The sequence below is a fragment of the Ambystoma mexicanum genome, chromosome 6p (genome assembly GCF_040938575.1).
Source record: "Ambystoma mexicanum isolate Mex_15411 chromosome 6p, UKY_AmexF1_1, whole genome shotgun sequence".
In the NCBI taxonomy this organism is placed as follows: Eukaryota; Metazoa; Chordata; class Amphibia; order Caudata; family Ambystomatidae; genus Ambystoma; species Ambystoma mexicanum.
In genome coordinates this window covers 548,148,881-548,166,761 of record NC_090935.1, presented here as the reverse complement: position 1 = coordinate 548,166,761, position 17,881 = coordinate 548,148,881, and the positions used below count along the sequence as shown (strand labels likewise).

Sequence of the window (17,881 nt, the reverse complement as noted above, 5' to 3'; positions counted from 1 at the left end):
CTATATTTGAACTGAAGGAGGCGTTGACAAATTCAGTGATGATGGGTGATAGGGTAGGGGCACATAGTTTAACTAGATGAGATGGGAATTTGGCTTCTTTGCAGTAGGAGACTTTGTTTAACTATAGTATCTAGTACTTTATTAGAGACTGCGGTGAAATGCAAAGGGGTACATGAGGGGGTGTTGGTAAGGATGGTGGCAATAGTTGGAGAGGTTTTTTCCAGCAAGGAGTGTTTTTTTGCTGTTGATTTTCTTTTGTAGCAGCATTATTTGGAGGCTAATGCGTCTTGAATTGTGGTGCACCAGGCTTTACTGATATTATATGGTGCTCTGACTAGGCCGGGGTTCTCAAGTTCTCTGAGGATATAGAATAACTCTTTACTGTCAGAGTTGGTACTGGCTATACGCTGGTTAAAGGCGTTGGCTTTATGAGAGATTATCGCTAATTTTTATATTTTGTTGGCGGCTTCAAAGGCCTTTTCTGATTCTGGGCTATTGGTTTTCCTATGTAGGTGTTCAAGCAATCTTTTCATTCATCTGAGGGAGACTAGTTCGTCAAACCAGAATCTAGAGCATTTGTCAGGTTTCCCCGTTTTAGTGGTAACAGGGGCGAGAGAATCAATGGTTTGGGTAAGGCTTTGTTGATAGCATTCTGCTAAATTGTCATGATTTTTTGTGTTGAATATGATATTGGCTAATGCTGAACTCAGGGACGGGGATAGATTGTCTGCCGAGAGCTTTTTGATGTTTCTGGTTTTGAAGGTGTCAAGCGGTTTGGGGCTGATGAAGTCGGCTTGCTATATTCCAGTGTGAAACTGATGACGAAGTGGTCTGACCACCCTACCGGGAGGATGGAATCTATAGTGATTTGAGAGTTCAGGGTGAGGATCCAGTGCAGTGTTCTGCCTTTGGAGTGAGTGGGTTCATTGATCATTTGGATAAAGTTCATATCTGACAATGCTAAGTGGAAGGCAGAGGCGTCTATGTCAGAGGGGTCACTAAACCCTAGGTTGATATCCCCTAGAACAATATATTTGGTTTTAGGCTTGATGATGGGCGTAAGCAATAGTGGGAGATCTAGGTTGGGATGGGTGTTTTTATAAGGTGATCTGTAAACCACTAAGAAATTTGTGGTCGTTTTTGGGTTGGACATGAATTTGACTAGTAAGAGTTCATAGCCCTCTACTTGTTCCAATGGGCAGGCTCTGAGTTGTAGTGGGGTTCTAGCTATTATGGCCACTCCACCTCCTTGGAGGTTGTTCCTGTCTGTTCTAAGGATACTATACCCTTGTGGGATGGCAATGGTTAGTAGCGGGCCTGCGGCCGGGTGCAGCCAGGGTTCTGTTATTACTAACATATCAAGTTGTTGCTCTATGATGAGGTCATGGATTTCTATGGCGTGTGCTCCTAGTGAACGTACATTGATAAGTGCGCCTTTGATCTTGAGAGCGAGGTCAAGGGGTGGTGTAGTCTTTGGGTTAGAAGACTGAGAGGATTTTAGTATCTTTGTGATTGGTTTAAATATAGTTTTTGGAGTAAATTTTGGTTTGGAGGTTGTTTGGCGTAGTTGCTGTTGCGGTAGGGGAGATTGCGGTTGTAGTGGTCCTATGCGTTTGATGATTGGAGCTGGTTCAGGCTCTGAGTCTGGTGATACCCAAAGAGGGTATTGTTTTGTTGTTGGTCTTAGTGTCCAGGGGAAGTGTGGTGAGGTGGTGGGAGAAGGTGGGAAGGGTAAGATCAGCTAGTGTCATGATCCGCAGAACACGCCCCTTTTGGACTTCATGGTCCTTGTCACAACAGGGCTTGCACTCCTTGATACTCCCAAAATGGCCGTCTAACGTGCAACATCTTCCTTGTCCTTACCTCAGACGTAGCGTATTTACAAATAGGCTGCGCCCGCGCGTCTCAATGATTCTGCAAGCAGCGACTAGACGTGTGCTCCGTAGTTCGCTACACTGTTGTCCTTGTTCCTGGACTCCTAATTCCATTCCCATTACCCTCTTCCTACCTCCTTGTTTCCCGGACTCGTGTGCTGTGTGCTTACTCTCTTGGTTCCCGGATCCCGGAGTGTCTGAATCCTGGAGCTCTGAACGCACGCTGGAGCCAGAAGAGGCTCGCGCGGGCTTATACAAGACCAGGTCCGTGCGTAAAGACACCGCCCAAGAAATCCTACAAGGATCGCTCCCAGGTGAGAAAGTAGGAATTCTGTGACAGTTTGAGACAAAAACGACCAAAGTCGAAGCCGACATGGAAGCGGCTGTTCAGAATCTCATGCGTGGCATGCAAGAACTAACGACCGAGGTACAAAATTTAAAGGCGGAAAACGCAGCTCTCAAACAATTAGTTCTATCCCGTGATTCTGCCACAAAGGAAAGCATATTGCTGGGCGGCATTGTTGACAAATACGATGGGTCGGCAAAAACCCTTCGTGGATTCCTTGATTCTTGTTTGGTTCACTTTACTTTTAAGCCCTACTACTTTTCAACCCCTAGCGCTAAGGTTGGCTTCATAATTTCACACCTTCCCGGAAATGCTCTAACTTGGGCTACGCCCATAGTCAATTCTGGTGATGCCCTCCTGGATGACTACGACGGTTTCATACAAGCCCTTAAAAACATGTTTGACCGCCCTGAGCAGGTCTATAGTGCCCAGGAGTGCCTGCTAGACTTTCATCAAGGATCCCAGGATATGCTTACGTATGTAACCCGATTCAAGCAATTGACCAAGGAAGCTGACTGGTCTCCTGAAGCAAGTTTTACACTTTTCAGAAGGGGACTGAATAAGGAGATCAAAGATGAACTGGCCAGAGTGGCTCGCCCAAGCTCGTTACAGGCCCTTTTGGACCTTGCCATGCAAATAGATTTTCATATCCAGGAAAGAAAGGCAGAAAAAAGGAAATCCAAAGTAACCGCCCCGAAGGCATCCTTCGAGATTACCAGGGTCAGCTACTGAACCAGAACCTATGCAGCTAGGAGCCTTCCGTGGACCCATACCCCCGCAAGAAAGGATGAGACGGATTCATACGGGGCTCTGCATGTACTGTGCCTCGGATAAACACCTGGTTAGAGAATGCCCTCTAGCCCCTCCTCGGCGTTTGGGAAATTCCAGCTCCTGATCCTAGATGGAGCAAGGCTTCGGCTGAGAGATGTTTGCTCCACGTCTATTCCATCCTTGAACTCTCCTGGACAAAACAGCCTAGTGATTGTACAGGCCCTTCTATCGCCATCCAAGAATAAGACCTACTCCATTTTGGCCTTGGTTGACTACGGAGCTATGGGAGTATTCATTGATCAAGATTAGGTTACGTGTCACCACATACCATACGAGACACGAAGTACCATGCAACCGGTGGAAGCGATCGATGGAAGACCCCTCACTTCAGGGCCTATAAGCCTGCAGACTAAAGAGATCCAACTTTCAATAAACCATCACCAAGAGCTGATCAGATTTGACATCATTAAGTCTGCTCATTATCCCATGGTCCTGGGTATGCCCTGGTTACAGAAGCATAATCCTTATATCAACTGGGCAGCAGGATCCTTATTTCTTGGATCTGAGTTTTGTACGTCTCACTGTCTATTCCTGGAATCATCCGTGACACCTTCCAAAGAACCATCAATAGATCAGCAAGTTCCACTCATGGTTTCCAATATCGTATCGGTTCCAAAAGCCTATCGGAGTTATGCTGATGTGTTCTCAACTGCCATAGTCCAGGCTCTACTCCCTCACAGACCTGAAGACTGCGCCATAGACACAGAACCCTCAGCAGTGATTACCTTTGGGAGGATGTTCATCCTATCCGAACCTGAAAAGAGAGCCCTACGAGAATACTTGGATACCAACCTTGAAAATGGCACCATAAAACCAGCGAAATCCCCAGCTGGAGCCTCACTGTTTTTTGTTCCCAAGAAGGACACCAAGGAACTTAGACCTTGCCTCGATTATCGTGGATTAAATCAATGCACCCTTAAGGACTGCTACCCTTTACCCTTGATCTCGGATATCCTGGAAGCGGTGAGAGGAGCTGTAATCTTCACAAAACTGGATCTCGCAGGTCCCTATCATCTGATCCGTATCAGGGAAGGAGACGAATGGAGAAAAGCCTTTCGAACACCCTTTGGACACTTTGAATATCTGGTAATGCCCTTTGGACTTGCTAATGCCCCTGCCGTCTTTCAACGTTTCATGGATAGGGTGTTCTCCGATATGCTGTTCGTCATCGTCTACCTGGACGATATCCTGATCTATTCCAAGGACCTTCTAAGGCATGAAGAACATGTTAAGGCTGTTTTACAACGACTACGTGAACATAGACTCCTAGCCAAACCCGAGAAATGCTTGTTTAATGTGACCTCTGTTCATTACCTAGGATTTGTCCTTAGTCCAGCAGGAATTGGTATGGATCAGTCAAAGGTAAAAGCCATATTATCCTGGCCGGCTCCCACTTCTGTGAAACAAGTTCAATCCTTCCTGGGGCTAGCCAATTTCTACCGGAAGTTCATACCCACCTTTTCTGAGATTGTTCAGCCGATCATTGCACTCTTGAAGAAAGACACTCCCTTTCTCTGGTCTACACCTCAAGACAAGGCATTCCAATGTTTAAAGATAGAGTTTACTCAAGCCCCCATCCTAGCACAACCCGACATAAATCGACCATTCATAGTGGAGACGGATGCCTCTAACTACGCCATAGGAGCAGTGCTGAAGCAAGAGTTCGAGGACAAGATGGAACACCCCATTGTTTATCTTTCAAGAACTATGACTCCCAGTGAGACACATTACTCTGTCCTGGAAAAGGAACTGTTAGCCATCCGCCAAGCCTTCACCGAATGGCGACACGGACCATCGGAATCTTCAAGTTCTACAATCCTTGGAGTGTAGGAAGAGTCGTCAGGCCCATTAGGCCTTCTTCTTTGCCCAGTACCAGTTCCACATCCACCATGTCCCCGGATCACAGAACATAATTGCTGATGCCTTATCCCGATGTCCTGACTATGAAACAATTGAAGACCGGACCTATCCCAAGATGTTTCCCCACATGATTTTTGTAGCCCAAGCAGTCGGTCTCCTCGAAGAAATTTGGATACAAACCCAATGCTCTGAACTCTGGAAGGATATTTCAAGGAAGAATCAATGGAATCTAAGAATCAAGGAAGGATACTTGTTCAAGGATAATGCTCTAGTCATCCCCACACAGAAATTACAACAAAGGATAATCAACCTCTGCCACGATACCCTTCATTCTGGACATTGTGGCATCACCAACACCCTCCATCTTATACAAAGACAATTTTGGTGGCCTAGAATGAAGACAGACGTACAACTGTACATCCAAGCCTGTTCGATTTGTAGTCAGAACAAACACAATAACAAGAGATCAGCAGGTCTCCTACTACAACCTACTCTACCAACAAGACCATTGTGGAATTGCCACCTTCCAGGGGATACACGACTATCATGGTTACCATTGACTTGTTCACTCACATGGCTCACTTTACACCCCTGCATAAACTACCGTCCTCATCAGAGCTAGCTGAAATCTTCCTGGAACACATTTTCCGCCTACATGGACTACCTTCCTAGATCATATCAGACCGAGGACCTACATACGTCTCACAATTCTGGAAACATCTCTGTCGCATTCTGGGAATCCAACGCGCTCTCTCATCAGGTTATCATCCACAAACCAGTGGAGCTACGGAACGTGTAAACCAGACCCTGGAACAATACCTTTGCTGTTTCGCCACCAAGGTTCAGGACGACTGGTCGCCCCTAATACCCTTGGCTGAGTTTGCGTACAACAATTCCGATCATTCGGCAATCAACACCAGCCCCTTTAATTGCAGTCAAAGATTCCATCCATCAGTGTTACCCTCTGTTCTTCCACATCCCACACCTGTTCCTACCGTTGACTCCTGGATGGAAACACTTATCAATGTACACAAGGGGAACCCAACAGCCATATCTTGGAACTTAGGCACTCCACCACACACACTACTCCCCCCAAAATGCCCGAGACCATACCTAGGCAGCGCAGACTCAGAACACGCACACTGCCTTTAGCACTCCCCTCCAGGTAACAATCAGGAACTCATGCCTAGGCTCACGCAAGCAAAAACCTGCCGCCCGCCTTACACCACCACCTACAAGCGCCTTAACAAGGCTCCGACGCCCGCTCCTCCCATACTTCACATGTCCAACAAGCCTATTCATACTACCAATAAGCCTACTCAAACCACCGACCTCAAGCCACTACAATCTAAAACGCTCCAACACCTTAAATGTGCGCTACTAAATGTTCGCTCACTCAACGCCCACGCTCTAGAAGTCAATGACACTATTACCAGCCAAGACCTAGATATGTTAGCCATAACAGAAACCTGGTTGCATTCCGCTTCTGGCCCTACTATCAGCATAGCTGTACCGCCAGGTTACTCTATCTTAAGACAGGACAGAATAGCCAAAACGGGAGGTGGGGACGCACTTATCTTCAAAGACTCCCTAGCACTAAGACAGACTCCCACTACCGGGGAAGACACTACAGACATCCTCTCAGCCAAACTCACCCTCTCCCCTAAAGATACAGTCATATATAGACCCCCAGGCCCTGTCAATAACTTCACAGGCATAGTCAACCATCTCCTTGGTAAAAACATCAAACAAACTTCCAGAACTCTGCTTCTAGGAGACCTAAACCTTGGATACAATGATAAACGTGACAAAGCAGCTACCACTCTCGCCAGAAACCTCACAGATCTAGGATTCACACAGATAGTTACTGCCCCGACCCATAATAAAGGCCGTATCTTAGATTGGGTGGCAGATCACAACTGTGGCGCCACCCTCAACTCCAACACATCCCTCCCATGGTCCGATCACAACTGCCTTCAATTCTGCATTCCCATATCCGTATACTCCAAACCACTTATATCTGCACCGGCCAAGTTAGCCAGAAGTGCCAAAAGACTTACAGCAGACAATATACGTCCCTTTCTCAACAACCCATGCCTAGCACCTCCTTTCTCCTCTGACCCCAACATTCTAGCAGATATCTTTAAAGACACTCTCACCCATGCCATCAACTCCGCAGCTCCTCTTGAAAACAAAAAAGAAATAAAATCGTTTCATTCCAACTCATGGTTCACGGAGGACCTACTAAATCTACGCCAATGTAAGCGCCAAGCACTCAAAACATGGCAGGCCAACCCCTGTGATGACACCAATGTAGACTTTCTCTGCATTTCTAAAAAATACAAAAGTGCCATATTCAAAGCCAAGTCAGAAACCTACAATAAACGTATCCTGGATGCTAACTCCCACTCAAAAGAGCTTTTCACCATCTTTAAAGAGCTTACCGTCCCCCCTATCTGTACAGATGAGATTGTTAAGGAAGAAGACTGGTGTAACAGCATCCAAACAGCGATGCTAAATAAAATAGACCTTCTTCAAAACAAAATAGCAGAACACTTTAAGGCTCTGCACCCCCAACAGACCCACCCCGCCAATACCACTAAAGGCAAGAGCACCCCCCCAATTCAATTTTTCTCCAATCACCGAAGCAGATGCTCTCCACATCCTCAAGCAGTTCAAACCATCTCAATGCAAAGGCGATATATGCCCCCCCAACATCATTAAAGAGTGTGCGGCACCCCTCACACCGATCATCACAGCATTCATTAACGCCTCATTCAAGACGGGCTTAGTCCCCGACAGCCTTAAAGAGGCATGGGTGCGTCCGCTCTTAAAGAAACCTACCCTTGATCCTACCCAACCTAACAACTACCGGCCCATTACTACGGTCCCATTTCTTTTGAAAATCCTAGATAAAGCAGCCCACATGCAGATACAGTCCTACCTTGAAAACAACTCTATCCTAGGTAAAAGGCAGTCTGGATTCCGCAAAGGTCATGGCACTGAAACCGCTCTACTAGATCTGAAGAACCAAATTACTCTAATTCTAGACAAAGGCAAGCCGGCCCTTCTGCTCCTTCTAGACCTCTCGGCGGCTTTTGATTTAGTCGATCATGCCATCCTTACGAACCATCTCACGCAGGCCGCACATTTCTCCAAACAAGCCACAAACTGGATCACCTCCTTCCTCGAAGGAAGAGTAATGAAAGTGTTCTCTAATATAGCTAATGCAGAGCCTACGACCATCAGGCATGGAGTCCCTCAGGGCTCATGCACGGCTCCTACCCTCTATAATCTGTTTACCAAGCCACTCTTTGACAAATTGGACGCACTTGGGATCGCATACACCAACTACACGGACGATACCCAAGTACTCCTCCCGCTCACAGGACTATACCATCAGGACGCAACCACCCTCCAGAACATATACGCCACCATCCAAACATGGATGGCCACTAACGGCCTCTGTCTCAACGGAGACAAGACAGAAATTCTCATCCTGGGGCAAAAATCCACTCTCACTAACCTCGACCCACTCTACACCAATTTCTGCATTGACAATTGTGTCATCTCAGTTCTACCTTCTGTAAAAACATTAGGAGTCTACATCGACGCCTCTCTTTCTATGGACAAACAAGTCAACTCCATTGTTTCAGCCTCCGCCCTGAGCACCAAACTCATTAATGCCATCAAACCTTTCCTAACCAAAGATAATTGCCTTTCTATCGCCAGAGCCACCATTGGAGCCAAACTAGATTATTGTAATGCGCTATTGGCTGGCACCTCCAACTCCAATCTCAATAAACTCCAAACCACACAGAATAATGCTCTAAGAGCAGCCCTCAATATACCTAAAAGGGACCACATCGCGCAAGCCAGAAAGGCAGCACACTGGCTTCCGGTCAAAGAGCGCATTACATTCAAAATACTTACCACCGCACACAAATGTATCAACCTGTCCGCACCATCATACCTGTCTGATACGCTAACCAAGTCTCTCTCCTCCAGACCAACTAGGCAATGCCACTCCAACCAACTTAAGGTCCCACGCATCAATCGAGCTAGAGCAGGTGGAATAAGTTTCCTCTACATTGCCCCTAAGCTATGGAACGCACTACCTAGCACACTTAGAGCAGAAACCTCTCTCTCTGCCTTCCGAAAAAAGCTGAAAACCACCTTGTTTAACTAACTCCCTCTCCTCATGTTGTTTACTCTCTCCTCCTCCTCTCCTCCCTCCTCTTCCTCTCCTGTAAATATTTCTCTTCTCTTGCAACTAAGAAATTATTTCAATGTATGTACAACTAGTCATCTGCATATCTTCTGTTTTCTTCTCTTGCAACTAAGTAATGACTTCAATGTATGTAAAACAAGTCATTTTCATTTCTGTAACAAGTGCCACGATGCCCATTGGGCTGCCTGTGCGCTAAACAAATGCGAATAAATAAATAAATAAATAAGGAAGCCAAGGAACACTTAGAGAAGGCCAGAATACGAACTAAACAAAATGCTGATTCTAAAAGAAGACCAGGGCCTTCATATGCAGTTGGTGATCAAGTCTGGTTGTCCTCGAAGCTACTACCCCAACACTTACGGCCAAACAAACTGGCCCCCCGGTACTATGGTCCATTTCCCGTCAAGGAAATCATAAATCCTGTCTCATACCGACTCAAGCTACCCGACTCCTGGAAGAAGATTCACCCAGTTTTTCAGACTTCTTTATTAAAACCCTACATCCGATCTTCCCGGAAATCTTGCAGACCCCCTCCGGTGGTGGTGAGCGACCAAGTGGTATATGAAGTGTCCCGAATATGCGATTCCAGGTATAAATGGGTCAGCTTCAATACCTGGTTGAATGGAAAGGATATCCTCCAAGTGAAAGAACCTGGGAACCAGCTTCTAACCTGAATACCCCTCGATTGCTCAGAAGATACCATCTCATACACCCGGGCAAACCCGCTGGAACGAGTCTTCGGAGGGGACATGCTGTCATGATCCGCAGAACACGCCCCTTTTGGACCTCATGCTCCTTGTCACAACGGAGCTTGCACTCCTTGATACTCCCAACATGGCCGTCTAACGTGCAACATCTTCCTTGTCCATACGTCAGACGTAGCGTATTTACAAATAGGCCGCGCCCCCGCGGGCCCGCACGTCTCAATGCTACTGCAAGCAGCGACTAGACGTGTGCTCCGTAGTTCGCTACACTGTTGTCCTTGTTCCTGGACCTCCTAATTCCATTCCCATTACCCTCTTCCTTCCTCCTTGTTTCCCAGACTCGTGTGCTGTGTGCTTACCCTCTTGGTTCCTGGATCCCGCAGTGTCTGAATCCTGGAGCTCTGAACGCACGCTGGAGCCAGAAGAGGCTCGCGTGGGTTTATACAAGACCAGGTCCGTGCGTAAGAAGACACCGTCCAAGAAATCCTACAAGGATCACTCCCAGGTGAGAAAGGGGGAATTCCGTGACAGCTAGAGTGGTGGCAATGGTCCACTCAATATTATGTGCGGTTGTAGAGGGGAATGGGGGGAGGGATGGAAGAAATGAGGTCGGGCAGGGTATTGGGTGATGGCGCTGGCATCCTAGCCTGGCTAAGCCATCATTGACCTTGGTGAAGTGTCCTCTTGTGCAGGGCATAGAGTGGGGCATTATACAGAAAGGGAACATTATAGTAGTTAGAAAAGTTAGCATTATGAGCTTAGGCGAGTGGATGGGCAGTGGTGATAAGCCACTGGAGAGCAGGCTGAGCAGCTAACAATGGCTATTTTTATTCTTTGTAGTTGGGCTGGCTCAGCTGGAGAATATTTATATATATATATGGGCAGGTTTTCTGTTTAGACTGGTTCAAAAGTGGCAGTATAATAGATCAACTTTCTCAGTTGGGCTAACTGGAGTCGTGATGGGAGGTAGGGTATAATTGTTTACAGGTAATCTGATTTGGGTCATGGATTGCAAAAGCTGAATCGATTTTTGCCAGTAGGCTAATTGTAGGCATGAATGCCAGCATGCTAAATCAATTTTACCAATAGGCTGATTGCAGACATAAATGACAGCAAGCTAAATTAACTTTACCAATAGGCTGATTGCAGACATAAATGGCAGCAAACTAAAATAACTTTACCAATAGGCTGATTGCAGGCATGAATGGCAGCAAGCTAAATCAATTTTAGCAATAGGCTAATTTCAGGCATGAATGGCAGCAAGCTAAATCAATTTTACCAATGGGCTGATTGTAGGCATGAATGGCAGCAAGCTAAATCAATTTTACCAATAGGCTGATTGCAGGCATAAATGGCAGCAAGCTAAATCAATTTTACCAATAGGCTGATTGCAGACATAAATGGCAGCAAACTAAAATAACTTTACCAATAGGCTGATTGCAGGCATGAATGGCAGCAACCTAAATCAATTTTAGCAATAGGCTAATTTCAGGCATGAATGGCAGCAAGCTAAATCAATTTTACCAATGGGCTGATTGTAGGCATGAATGGCAGCAAGCTAAATCAATTTTACCAATAGGCTGATTGCAGGCATAAATGGCAGCAAGCTAAATCCATTTTACCAATAGGCTGATTGCAGGCATGAATGGCAGCAAGCTGAATCAATTTTACCAATGGGCTGATTGTAGGCATGAATGGCAGCAAGCTAAATCAATTTTACCAATAGGCTGAATGCAGGCATAAATGGCAGCAAGCTAAATCCATTTTACCAATAGGCTGATTGTAGACATGAATGGCAGCAAGCTAAATCAATCCAATAGGCTAATTGCAGACATGAATGGCAGCAAGCTAAATCAACTTTACCACTGGACTGAATAGCAGTTATTAACCAAACTTATGAGTAGACTTTGACTCTTGGTCATGGGTGGTACACACCAAGTCTTGTGTATGGGAGCAGAGTCTAGAGTAGTGGTGCGCAGCACGCTGAGTCTGAGGTAGTTAATGCGGATGGTGGTTGGGCGTAGCGAGAGGAGTAGTAGACACAGCCCATGGAAGTTGACTTTCGGCCGTGAATGGAATACTGTTAATACAGATACTGGAGGTAGGGCTTACTTACGGTGGGTCTGTTTTCGCTGTGCTTTCGTGATTCTCTTTGCTTCGGTAGGTGTACCAGGGTTGCACTTGGGTGTGAGACAGAGGGGTAGAGGCGGGTCACTAATTCGTGTGGACGATCGTAGTCGAGTGATATGGGGTCTAGTGTCCTGCGCCGTGCTGTCGATGCGGACCGGGGCAGACAGGAAGGGGCCTTCGTTGCGTGGGCCTTAGGCGAGGTGGGCCGGCCTCCACCTCCGGCTTGCCTCTCCGCCTATGGCTGAATGAATGAGATGGTTGCTAGGCAACCAGTATAAACAATGAGTGCTCGTGTGTAACGGTGGCCATTTTAAGATCAGCTGTAGTGCAGCGTCGGCTGCTCCCCGTGGCGCAAGGTTGTCGCAGGGCAGGGTAGATGGGTGCCGTGACTTGTGAGGCACAAGGGACACTTGCCAGTATGCCGTAAAAATATATTTACCAGCAATAGCATCTGCGTGACATCAGGGTAGCGAAGGGCATCGGCGGTATCCTGTGATGTTAGGCTGCTCCTGCAGCCATGCAGCAATGCAAACGGATCGAAGCTTGACTCGGCTGCTGATGTTGCAGGGCTCCAGCCCTGGAAGGAAGTGAGGCTTAGGGGCAGACAGGAAGGGGCCTTCGTCTGCGTGGGACTTAGGCGAGGTGGGCCGGCTTCCGCCTCCGGCTTGCCTCTCCGCTTAAGGCTGAGTGAATGAGATGGTTGCTAGGCAACCAGTATAAACAATGAGCGCTCGTGTGTAACGGCGGCCATTTTAAGATCAGCTGTAGTGCAGCGTCGGCTGCTCCTCGTGGCACAAGGTTGTCGCAGGGCAGGGTAGATGGGTGCTGTGACTTGTGAGGCACAAGGGACACTTGCCCGTATGCCTTAATAATATATTTACCAGCAATAGCATCTGCATGACATCAGGGTAGCGAAGGGCATCAGCGGTATCCTGTGATGTTAGGCTGCTCCTGCAGCACTCCAGCAATGCAAACAGATCGAAGCAGGACTCGGCTGCTGATGCAGGGCACCAGCCCTGGAAGGAAGTGAGGATTACCTATAACTATTGTTCTCGAGCATGGGTCTGGCATGGATTCACATGCAAACCCTCCCTCCTGCCCCTCTTGGTCATACTGCCACTTTATGTGCTACCAAATCTGAAGATGGCTGCCAGAGAAGGGGCTTAGGGAGAGGGCAGTCATTGACTGGGGCCAGTATAACCAAGCGCTCAGTGATTGGTTTATAGGGCACAGTTTTGTAAGTGAAACTGTTTTTTCTTTTACCGAGGATTTCCGGCCTGATGATTGGGAATATCCATAAGCATGTGAATCTATGCCAGACCCATGCTGGAGAACAAAAGTTACAGGTAAGTTACAGGTAAGTAACTTGTTCCATCCCAACGGCTACCCCACCGGACCAGTGGTCCCGATTACATATCATCTGGAATGATGCCTCTTAGCGCCCCATATGGCCCAGGCCACCGCGCAGGTGCCCCAGTAAGGGCAACAGCCACAGTATCGGTATCAGGCGCTACCACCACAACAAATGCATCCCCCAACCCCAAATGCTGTACCAGCAAATGTAGAGCAGCAAACACAACATTCAGCGTCCCAACCATGGGATAAAATCAATGTGCTGCATGCACAGTGACACACTATGCAAGGGTGAGCGTGGTGGGTGGTAACCCCTTCCTATTCTAGGGTCGAAAACTGATCCATATTAGGGCAGCCCGCAGATAGCCATGACGTGCCTATTCCTGTCAATCAATGCTGGCCTGGAAGAGGAAGCCCTGGTAGATGTAAAGATAGGTAACAAATCATTTGTTTTTATGGTTGATACAGGTGCAATAGTTTAATGCATAAAGGAAGGGTGCTTTGCTTTTATCAGGAAAGGTAATGGACATGAAGGGGTTCTCTGGGGAAATTAAATCGGTTCCATTTATAGATGATTTGCTCATCGAAGTAGGTAATCAAGAGGTGTTAGCCTAGATATTATTTTCCACAGAGACACCAGTGAATTTGTTAGGTAGGGACCTGCTAAGCAATCTCAATATGACATGTTCTTCCACAGAAGAAGGGCTATTGTGTTCAACACCAGGAATTTGTTATGCTAGGGTTGTGGCAGTAACACAAGCATTGTGTAGCGATGGAGCTACTAGAGAAATACACTTGCACCCGGATTTGTTCATGTATGGTGCAACAGTGTTGTTGAGTTGGGTGCCTTGCATCAGAGGCAAACCATGGAGAATGCTGTCTGAATTTTTGTTTATGCCAGCAGTTCCCCAAGAGCATGCTCCAGGTACCCTTATCACTCTTGATTAGGAAGCAGTGATGATTGCGAATGATGTTGTGTTAAAAGGGACTGACAAGGAGGGAGATGAGTAGCATACAATTGTGTGCATTGACTGGGCCCAGCCCCTATGGGGCCGGGGGGGGGGGGGTCAGATGGCCAGTTGTTGTAAGATGTTGATAATAATGGAGAGATGATTTTTAAAATATGCAGTCAGATGATGGTTCAGCATAGACCGGTACTGTTTCCTACACTCATTGCCAGATGTATACCCACATATCTACAGGAGGATATGGCAAAAGTATCCACCATTTTATGGACTGACAATCCCTATGATGTAGGGCTCTTGAAGAGCATAGGAGCAGTGCATATCAAGTTAAAGCAGGGCGCAGTGTTACCCAGAGTACCCTGATATCCATTATCTAGAGAAGCTGACCAGGGAATACATGACACAATAGTGGCATTATAGAAACAGGGTATCCTAGTAGCTTTAGAGTCCCTTTGCAACACAGCAATATATCCTGTCAAAAAAAGCCAAAGTGTCTAGTTGAAGGATGATACATGACTCATTCAATAATGAATTTTCAGTAGTACCAAATCCTGCCTCAGTTATTTGCAACATACCCACTGACTCCACATATTTCATTGTGATTGACTTGAAAAATGTGCTCCTTTGCATTCCATTGCACCCTGATTCTCAACACTTCATCACGCTTACGTATCCAGGGCAAAGATTCAATACACAAGACTTCCCGAGGGGTACTGTGAGTCCACCAGCATTTTCCACAGCGTACGCCATATGGATTTGGGTAACATACATGTATATGGCTTAATAATCCAGTAAGTAGATGACTTCCTAGTGTGCAGCATGACAGAAGGCCAGTGTAGAGAAGATTCAGTGACACTGCTGACACTGCTTGTGGCGGATAAAGGATACAAAGTAGATAAGGACAAAATGCAATACTGTCAGAATTAAATGGTGTATTTGGGACAGATTATATCATCTGCAGGAAAAATAGTTGCCCCGGAGAAAGCAGCTGCAGTGCAAAACACACCGCCACCCAACCACAGTTAAATAAATCCATCAGTTTTTGGGGTTGTGCAACTATTCTAGACCATGGACTTTCAACTATTCTAGTTCACAAAGCCTCTGCTGCAGGGACTCAAGGAAGGGCAGAAAAGCAAAGGAACACTCACATGGACAGGAGAGATGAGTTCATGTTCCCAGAAACTCAAGAATGCCGTAAGCCATGCACCAGTACTAGCAACTCCAGATTATAAGTAATTATTCTGTTTGTTTTCACATTCCAATGGACAGGTCATGACAGCAGTGTTGACCCAGCTAACATCCGTGGGACACAAGCCCTTGGCATACTACAGTTGCATGCTAGACTCAGTAATGCAGGGTCAATTTCCTTGTGAACAGGCACTGATCTCTGCAGCCTTTGCAATCGAAAATTCCTCCACACTCACTGTGGGCTGCTCAGTAATGTTATATGTTGAGCACGAAGTGCTTGCAATTCTTGAGCGATCCAAATCCATTCTAACCACACAAGGGCTTCTGTATATGAAGTTATCTTGTGAAGCCCGTCTATTCACATTGTAAGGTGTCGTACAGTAAACCCTGCCACATTTATTGCAATACCTGTCCAGCCAGGAGAGGAAGAGCATGACTGTGTTTACATGTGAAGGTCCTCAGGATGATTTAATACAGGCAAGGGAGGATGCACTTGAAGAAGGGAATGTCCTTTTCATTGATGGGTCATCACGATTTATCTGGGAATGGGACACAGACACACAAGTGCAGCAGTGGTGCGTCTTGTAGAGGAGGTAGTACGAGTTTCTGTTTAGACAGAGATGACTGAAACATTCTGCAGCTTTTGATGCATCACAAGGATGTTTAGTAACTGTGTACTCCGACTCCGTGTTCGCTACCTCCAATGTGCATTCAGGGTTGTCTAAATGGAAAAAGGAAGAGATTTTGCAGCTCAGATGGCATGCCTGTGCAGCATGTGACCCTGTTGGAGAGATTAATGTATGCCTTGTGGCAGTGGTTTAATGTGCTTCACACATCCAAAATTCAGACCCTGTTTCACTCGGCAACAATGCAGCAGACTGGTCTGACAAAGAAGCAACATATTTACAAGAACTTGATTTCACTGCATATCCTGAGGTGGCAATTCAACAGATGCAGTTAGCAATACCATATGCAGCAGTAGCACTTACACAAATAATTTTACTACAAGGTCAGGTCCCAGGTTGAGAAGGACCTGTCGGTTAAAAGGGGGTGCGCACTTTCACCAACTGACTTTGTATGGAGGCAACACATTACAGTTGAACTAGTAATGTCACAAGAATTGCTTGTTTGCTGTTGAGCAACTGCATTATCCAGTGCACACTTCTAAGCAGCATATTGCAGCTGATGTTGAGGAGAACAGATTTGCTCCCAACTTGCATGAATATGTCAATGAATGTGTTGTTAATTGTACTGCTTGTCACCTTTATAGTACAGGACACACCGTCCGCCCGTTGTGTAGGTGGCACATTGCCCCGTCCAACTGAACCCTTACGGGAACTTTGCATTGCCTATGTGGACATGTTAAACAGGTGCAGTAATTTCTGTTATCTTAGTGTTGTGGTTTTCCCATTTTTACGATGGATTGAGGCTGGCCCTTATACACAACCCGATGCTAAATCAGCAGTACATTTTTGGTATGCAAGGTTTTTCCTTGCTGGGGTATATATGAAGTTCTAAAGTCAGAAAATGGGACTCACTTTTTTAACGATTTGTTTCAAGAAATTGAATCCAATTTAAATTGTGCTCAATCTACCACCCTCAGGCCAACGGAAGTGTGGACAGATTAAACAGACTGTTGAAAACAAGATTATCTAAACTTTGTACTATGTTAGGGAGCAATTGGCTGCATGGTCTCCCTCTGGCTCTGTTCAGCATGAGAACACAGCCAAACAAGGACCCACATGGGATAGTGACAGGGAGAAGAATGCATAGACCTCTCGCACCTACACACATGGCATCAGATGCTCACACGGCAGCAGATGTATTGCGTGAGTAGTTTCAGGGTTATTAGAGCTAACAAAAACTATTACGTTCTTATGTCTACAGATTGCTCCTAGAAGAGAAGATACAGCTGTGACATAGTCAATGGATCCAGTAAACTTACCACCGCCACATTTGCATCCCGGGGACAAGGTCCACATAAGACATTTTGTGAGGCGGTGGCACAAACATCATTTACGGGGCCCGTATACCATTTTTTATGCCACCCCATTCGCAGTGAATGTGAAGGAGGTGCAGTATTGGGTTCACTTGTCTGATGTTCAGAAAGCACCGGCACTGCTCCACCTTCTCGGGAAAATGAAGAACGTGTTGGGTGATATAAGAGTATATTTAGCATCCTGTTTGATTACAATACTGCAAGTAATCAATCCCTATAACTTGATGAAATATGTTGTTTTTTTCAGCATGCTGTTCTGTGCTTTCTACCCCTTTGCAGGTTCAAGACTTCAAGTGGTGTGTAAAATATGTGATATGCTGTATATGTTGTCTAATTTTTCTTGTAAAATCTTGTATTCAGCACAGAGCCATATACAGTATGCACAGTTATGAAAAACGTT

The 17,881-nt window shown here is 46.2% G+C and overlaps 1 protein-coding gene across 1 annotated transcript in view; it reads left to right on the top strand.

The window, feature by feature from the left end:
* CENPK (centromere protein K) overlaps window positions 1-17,420 on the top strand; it is a 1,342,106-nt gene extending 1,324,686 nt beyond the window's left edge. The window contains exon 10 of the mRNA XM_069627356.1: window positions 17,370-17,420. Within this exon, the coding sequence (XP_069483457.1) occupies window positions 17,370-17,405 (36 nt within the window). The 3' untranslated portion in view covers window positions 17,406-17,420. The remainder of the gene's footprint in view (window positions 1-17,369) is intronic.
* The last annotated feature ends 461 nt before the right edge of the window (window positions 17,421-17,881 follow it).